The sequence below is a fragment of the Ziziphus jujuba genome, chromosome 2 (genome assembly GCF_031755915.1).
Source record: "Ziziphus jujuba cultivar Dongzao chromosome 2, ASM3175591v1".
NCBI classification, from domain to species: Eukaryota; Viridiplantae; Streptophyta; class Magnoliopsida; order Rosales; family Rhamnaceae; genus Ziziphus; species Ziziphus jujuba.
In genome coordinates, this window is record NC_083380.1 from 12,725,735 (window position 1) to 12,734,409 (window position 8,675).

Genomic DNA, 8,675 nt, shown 5'->3' on the forward strand with positions numbered 1-8,675 from the left:
AATTGAGAAATCGTGGATTCAAGGCATCAAAATGACTTGAAAAATGATTAAAAAAAAGATCAGCGGTAACTTTAAAGTAGCCATATACATTGTAGATTCTTTATTGGTTTTAGCCAAAACCAAAGCTTAATTAGTTTAACTTAGTGGATGGATCATTTGGGATTAATTTTAGCAATAATGTTAGAGTAATCAAAATCTTCATCAAATTTATTGGACAAATAATGTGAACGATATGATAATTTTTAATTGGTTTATTTTTTTAATTTACTTATCCATTTAAAGATTTGTTTTTCTATATTTATGTTGTATATGCCAATCAATAATATTTTAACACGTATTATTTTTTAAATAAATTTGGTAAACATTTTGGTACCTATAACATTACAATAATTTTAAATGATCCTGTAGAATCAGTTCTATCACAATTTTTGGAGAATTCTATAATCAATTCTACCACAATTTAAGGAGAATTTAATGTTTGGCAAAACTGCTTTCATCTTGATTAATAAATAATTTTGGCACTTACAAAGCTTATTTGAGAAGCAGGTTGAGGGCTGTTTCAAGAATTTTGATTTTTTCACAATCAGGATTAACAATTTTAAATTTTCAAAATATCCTTTATTTATCATCAAAAATTATATTTACATCTTACCCTATAAAATAGTCTACATTTATATTTATCTTATCCTATAAAATAGTCTATGCAGATTAAAATCTTCTATAAAAGAAAATCAAACGAAACGATCAATAATATAAATTAATTATGATTAGGAATTTATTATAACTATTTATAATATTTATATATTAAAAGAATTTGAATTTAATTTCAAAATAAAAAAAATAATTCACAAGATAACTGTATAGAGTACTTTTTTAATGGACCTAAACTTATATATATATCATATCTATTTTAGTAATTATCAAATTTTACAGCAATTTTACATTCAAAGTTATCAAACACTTATTTGTAACTTTTGTTTCTTTACAACATATAGTTTACCAAACATTTAACCAATTCTTTATTCAGCACATTTAAAACTAAATATTTTTAAAAACTATAGCAATACCAAACTAGCTTTATATTTCTTTGCTCAGGTTAATCTTGATTTTTCTTTTTCTTTTTTTCTTTTTTAAAGGATTCTAGATAATTATTGGATTGGTGCATCGCGAGGTACGGTGCAATTCATTTACTATGGCTATACCACACATATCATAATATACGAGGTAATCCAACATAATGGAAAGTATGATACTAGATTAGACATACTTTAGGACAATTTCTATGAATTATATGATAAATTATATGTTACCAAGCGATAGATATTCATCATATATAAGCAACCTCCTTCATATCAGAATTTCATATATAGAGTTTGATTTGTTAGATTATCCATTTTATAATGGAAACTATTATTAGATAAACACTATGGAATTTATCATTTGATATAGCTTGAAAAAATTGATATAGTTTGAAAAAATTGTTTGAGCTCTAAACTAACATTTACAAATCAATGGTAAAAAAAAACCCTTCAAATTTATCAATACTATAATGTCATTTTTGACTAAATAAGATCTTATTATTTATTAACATCAGCAAACTAAAATCAAAAGACATATGCTTAGCTGGAAAGAACTTGAATTTAAGTGGGGGTACTAAAAAAAAGTTGTTTGGGATTTCACTAGGCTGAATAGCTATATTTCGATTTTCTTATTAACAATTTGGCATAATCGTAGCTTCGACATAGTCATTTGAAAGAGAAGGCAAGCAATTTTAATATTCAAGCACACACCAAAAAAAAAAAAAAAAAAAAAAGAAGAAAATTTTTCGGTACTTTTATAGTTGGAAAATGAATATATTGTGTATAAGTTCTAACAACTTTTCTTTTTCAGATTTTATACACTCAAAATGCTAGATAGGAATCAATCAAACAATCAAATATCCATGAGAACATAACTTGATATAATGGGTTGTGTAGCATTGATTTTCTTCTTTTCTAGCTCCGCCTAGTTCCAAATTGCCGTCGGGCCTTTTCAGAATCCAAAACATATTCGACTTAAGGACCATTATGATGGGATGTATTTTACACCTTCATTTTTTATCTCATATGCTAATCATGTGACAATTCTTTTAAATAGTTAACAGAAAATATGTGAAGAATGCAAGGTGCCAAAAAAAATAAAAAATAAAAAAAATTGGAGTTTAGAAAGCATAATGCTAGAAAATAAAATTTAAGGTGCAAAGTGTAAAAAATGAGTATAATATATTAAAAGTGCATTGGTGTCAATATCCCTTAAATGTATTTGAGTTAAAAGAAAAAAATACAATAAATAAAAAGTAAATAGCTAAAAATTTTAAAAATAGAAATCCCATCTAGTAGGAAATAACAAATATGATTGAATTAAAAAACAGAAAAAAAAATAAAGATAAAACAAGTTAAAACTAAGGATGGAGATGAAAAAGAATTTGAACGTTTAATTAAAAGACAACTATTAAGAGGAAAATATATAATATAAATTTTAAGTTACCCACTTGTCTATTATTGTTAATATTATTTATTGTTAAAGTCATTGTTATTATTTTGTAAAGGAAAGCAAGCGCTCGTAAATATTTGGTAAAAATGAGAAAATGAAGAAAAAATGTGTGAAAGGAAAAACTAAAGTTCCATTTGAAATGTGTCGAAATTTTAAAAATTAATTTACCGAGAATTAATATAGGAAAGAAATTATGTTTCATTATTTGGATAGTTAAAGGACAAAGTAAGAATTACAAGAAAAAGGACAATAAATCCTCCTTGCAGTAACTTGATTTTCCATGGCAATAACTTAAGTATTTTCAAAAAACTACCCAAACATACTTTAAAGCAGTTTTTAATCCTTAAGAAACTGTTTGTGTTGTAAGACTGGATTGGATTTGACTAAATTATTACAAATTTTGTTAAATTATACTGAATTAAAAATTTAAAATATTCTAATTTAATTGGTTAGAACTTAAAATAGTCTAGTCTAATTTAATTTAATTCTACAATATAAACTGACTTTAAAAAATCAAAAGGTATGCCGAATATTATTTTATTTTTTTGAAAAATTACATACTTTCTCTCTCACCTCAATGTATCAACATGATCTTTAATAATTTAGTGGAAGGATTACTTTGTTGCATAGCTCATATTATCTCTTAAATGCAAAATATTCAAACAAAACTGTAAAAAAAAAAAAGGGGGAAATCACATTTTCCTGCAAATTATAACTTGAACTATTTCTATCTTTATTACTTTCTTTGGATATTTTCAATGACAATGGAAAATGTTAGTAATTAAAAAGTATTTTCTAACTTGCAAAATCTACAGACCACATCGTGGGAATATTATTTACTTTCTAAATGTATACGCGATCATTTTATCTCTTCAATTGGCATTAGCTTGAAACATAACTAAACTCTACTTTATACTTCTTTCTCTTCAATATCTCAACTTTTTTATACTTCTTATATTTATATTGTTCATTGCCTACGACATAAGTTACGTATATTCTTTACACATTAACATGAATATAACACATATTTGATCCCCTAATTACATATTTGTTGAAATGTGAATTGCGTTTGTAATTGCTCATATATATATATATATATTTTCAATAATTCCTTGATACTTTGAGTCTTGTTAATATAAGACTTTTTTTTTTTTTTTTTTTTAAATATCTAGTCATGCGCTGCTTTGCATTATTACCAGGTGAAATAAGGCTTTATTCTAAATTTGGGAATTATCACTGGTGCTTATTATCAATCAAATGCCTAGAATACCGCAAAATGAGGATGTTGCCACGGTATTTATTGCCCATTTCTTTGCATTCCAATTTTGTCCTTTAACTATCGAAATAATGAATTATGATCTGTTTCTTATATTTATTCTCCAACTTCTCTCTCATATATTTAAAAAAAAAAAAAAAAAAAACTTCTCTCTTATATACATTTTCTATCATATTATTAGTTTTTCCTTTCACTCGTTTTTTCTTCTTTTTCTGAGTTTTACCAAATATTTTTAAGGAACACTCTCCTTCACAAGATGATGATAACAATAATAATAGTGATGATAATAATAAACAATAGAATACCTTACTATTAATATTATATTTTCTTATTAATTGCTTAGGAATCTTTCTTAGTTAAAACTTACAATTTGTTTATTTAATGTTTTAATAAATTATGAAAAAATTAAATATTTACTTTTAAGAAAAAAAATTTTACCAACAACATAATATGTTATGTGTATATCATATTTTCTTTATTTTGAAGAAAAAAAAAATGTTAAGTAATGTTGGCACAGTTGGTATGTTTCTCACATTCACACACATGAAATTGGGTTGAGACATATCCTCTCCACTTTGGATTAGAAATTTCTTGCAATGATAAAAAATAAGAGAGAACAAAATTTATATGGTATATGACACTTATATCATATTTCGCCATTTATTTTTAATGATAATTAGCATAAATAATTATAAAAAAATGTAATTATGTCATTATTAAAACGTTCCGTCATCAACATTTGTTGTTGGAAATATTGTGATTACAAACAACAAAACATATATTCGTATTGATCACTTATTTTAGAATATTGTTAGATAGTTTTATTTTGATTTTCTGACTTCTAATTTTAATTTTTTTTTATCCTTAATTAATTCCATATGTGTTTGTTTTTATAGTGATTGTTTATTTAATGAATAGTTGTTCATTGAATGTATTTGAGTTAAAAGAAAGAAGTAACTATACAGGAAATAAAAAGTGAATAGTTAAAAATTTTAAATAGATAAATCCCATTTAGTAGGAAATGATAAATATGACCGAATTAAAAAAACATAAAAAATAAGGATAAAACAGGTTTAATCTAAGGATAGAGATAAAAAAGAATTTCAAAGTTTAACTCAAAAAGATTCACAAACTATTAATAAGAAGATATAAATACATATATATATATATATATAATATAAATTCTAAGTTACCCTTTTGTTTATTATTGTTAATATTATATATTATTAAAATCATTATTATTATTTTATAAAGGAAAGCGTACGTAAAAATATTTTGGTAAAAATCATAAAATGAAGAAAAAACGTATGAAAGGAAAATCTAATAATATAATGAAAAGATATATATATATATATATATATATATATATATATATATATATTATAGTTAGACTCAATATAATATTTAATATAGTACTAATATGAAGTTTTTATTTTTTAGCTTTTCGATTGTATTAAAATTTACAATCTAAATATTAAAATTTAAAATTATATTTATTAATCATGAAATTCTAATAAATATTTATTTTTTTAAAATAAAAATTTAGTATGTTATTAAATCTAGATGTAATTATTTTTAAAATTTTAAATATTAGATCGATTAGACGGTAAAGATAGATGGATCCTTACTTGACTAACTGTTCATAAATATATGAAAAAGAAGTTGGAGAATAATATAGGAAATAAATTATATTTCATTAATTACAAGTAAATGGATAATAAATTTTCGTGATATGCATGGCAATAAGTACTTTCAGAAAATATCTAAACATTTTTTTAAAGTAATTTTTAAACTTTAAAAGTCAAAAGGTATGTGAAATATGATCTTATAAATTTAATTAATAATTTAATAGAAGGGTTATGTTCTCTTAAAAGCAAAATCCAACGAAATTGTAAAATAAAAGGGGGGAAAATCACATTTTTCTGCAAATTACAACTTGATCCATCTATTTCCAACCTTATTACTTTACCTTAGATATTTTCAATGACAATGAAAAATTGTTAGTAATTAAAAAATGGTATATTTTGTAACTCGCAAATCTACAGACTACACCGTGGGAATGTTATTTTACTTTCTAAATGTAGACACTTCAATTTATCTCTTCAATTGGTATTAGCTCGAAACAAAACTAAACTCTACTTTATATTTCTTACTTTCTCTTCAATATCTCAACTTTTTTTATACTTCTTAAATTGTTCATTGCTGCCAGCAACATAAGATTTCTTTTACACATTAAAATGAATATCACACAGATTTGATCCCCTAATTACAAAGTTGTCGAAATGTGAATGGCGTTTGTAATTGCTAACATATTCAATCATTCCTTGATGCTTTATAGCCTTAATTTGTTTCAGATCATATCAAAATGCAACTTTTTTTTATCTCAACTTTATATACTTCTTACTTTCTTATATATCAATATCTTTATTTTTATACTTCTTATATAATTGTTCATTGCATAAAACATAAGATTTCGTATATTCTTTACACAATAACATGAATATCACGCATATTTGATCTTGTCACACATATTTGATCCCCTAATTGCATGCGTTTGTAATTGTTAACATTCAATAGTTCCTTGATGCTTTATAGCTTTAATTTGTGTCTGATCATATCAAAATACAATATTTATTAAACTAATATTCTTTTTTTTGGTTTTTCTTTAACCACTTTTTTCACCATCAAATCGACATTCATTTATTCCATTTCTTCCCTTTTTTTTGGTCGGCCTCTTTTATTCCATTTGATTGGTATGTTTGTTACAAGTTTTCATTCTGTCAGATAGGGGATTCACCATTTGCAAAGCTTTATCTCTGATATGTATATTTTATTATTTGTTTCCACTAATTAATATTTATTATCTTAAAAATCTTCCCCCCACTTTCGTTTTCTATACGTAAACAGTATCACAATAAATTTGGTGTTGTTTCCAATACTCGAGGAGTAAAATGGGAAATTTCATCAAGCATTATCATCCCACATCAAATATAATTTATAGTGTAGTGCACTACACGTGTATATCACGATTAGTAACAACTTTCTCCAATGAAATTTCATTTCGAAACAACTAAAAAATATTTTATATTAAGTCAAAATTGTAATATCATTTTCAATTCCTCTCCCCAAAAAATTTGAAACTCTTTTATTATTATTATTATTTTTTGTATATATATTTTGTAATGACACATGCTTTACGGTACATGTTAATATTTGAATATTTTCAAAGATAAAGAAAACACAAAACAGACTGACAATTTGATCATTATCAGAAAAGGAAAAAAAAAAAAAAACATAGATTATTAAACTAGTTTTATAAAAGGTTCCCATATATACACCTACAGAATTAATCTAGACTGACATCATGTGGATTAGCTCAATGTGAGCCTCTATATCTAAAAATCACTATTTTTTTTAAAAAAAAACTTATATATTTAAAATCTCTAAGTATTAAAAAAGAATCTACAGGTGTAGATGCTGGTACAGCCTCAAATCGACCCACACCCAATTACTTTATTTTTTTAAAGTGTGAATGCATTAGATTCCAACTACTTCAATTAATTTTTCCACCTCTACCCTCCCAAATGTGTCCTCCACAGTTTTAGATCTTTTCCAACATTCTCTTTCTATAAATACCCCTCTAACATTGGCGTGTGCCCTCCACACTCTCATCATCCATTTCTCTCTTTGCGTGTGACCACCACACTCCTTTTTCCAACTTTCTCTCAAATTTCTCATTTCATCCATGGCTTCCACTCAACCCACCACCCACCACCACCACCACCACCAATCCCTCAAAGAACTCAAACCCACAAATCCACCCAAAGATATTGAATCACAACCCAATCCAAAGAAAGAAGAAGAACAACAAGAAGAAGAAAGTATTGGGTTGGTGGTGGATTACTCCAAAAGGGCCCAAGTTCTTAGAGCTGCTGTTTTAGGTGCCAATGATGGTTTGCTCTCCACAGCCTCCCTCATGATGGGTGTCGGGGCGGTCCGCAAAGACGCCAAGATCATGATCTTGACCGGCTTCGCGGGCCTTGTCGCCGGTGCCTGTAGCATGGCAATTGGTGAGTTTGTATCTGTCTACTCACAATATGATATTGAGGTTTCTCAGATGAAGAGGGAAGGGAATGAGACGGAGACCAGAAAGGAGAAGCTTCCGAACCCGTTTAAGGCAGCGTTGGCGTCGGCGATTTCGTTTGTGGTAGGGGCTTTGGTGCCTTTGTTAGGTGCTTGTTTTGTGAAGGATTACAAGGTGAGGTTGGGGGTGGTTGTAGGGGTTGTGAGCCTTGCTTTGTTAGGGTTTGGAGCACTTGGTGCAGTTTTGGGGAAAGCACCTCCTGTAAAGTCTTCATTAAGGGTTTTGTTTGGAGGATGGTTGGCTATGGGAATCACTTTTGGTTTGACAAAAGCAATTGGTTCTGCTTCTGTTGAACTATAAATTTTGCAATTTTATTATTTATGTCAAAATCATTTTGTAGGTTGTATACTTTTATGTTAAATTAGTATATGTGTATGGCTTTTATATATTGTGTTAATTTTCTTTTTGATATAATTGATATTCCATGTTTTCGTTGATGTTGTTTCAAATTTTCTGTGAAAATATCAAATTGCTATGATCATGAGCACCTTGTACTCTTTTCTTTACTTTTTTTCTTTTTCTTTTTCTTTTTATTTTTATTTTTATATAGTTATCAGATATTTCGGATCTGAAGGTCATGAAGTTTGTAACGAATGTTCCTGATTTTGAGGTGCACAAATATGTACTGAACCTTATTTTCTATTTTCTATTTTTTTTTTGTATATATATATATATATTTGTTTTATTTGTAGGACTTTAAATTTGTTTAGATCTAAATAATAA

At 26.4% G+C, this 8,675-nt stretch overlaps 1 protein-coding gene across 1 annotated transcript; it reads left to right on the plus strand.

The window, feature by feature from the left end:
• The first annotated feature begins 7,454 nt into the window (after positions 1 to 7,454).
• LOC107418518 (vacuolar iron transporter homolog 4) lies at positions 7,455 to 8,401 on the plus strand. The gene has a single exon (XM_016027219.4). It carries the CDS (start codon positions 7,554 to 7,556, stop codon positions 8,250 to 8,252), a length of 699 nt encoding a protein of 232 aa, XP_015882705.2. The 5' UTR covers positions 7,455 to 7,553; the 3' UTR covers positions 8,253 to 8,401.
• The last annotated feature ends 274 nt before the right edge of the window (positions 8,402 to 8,675 follow it).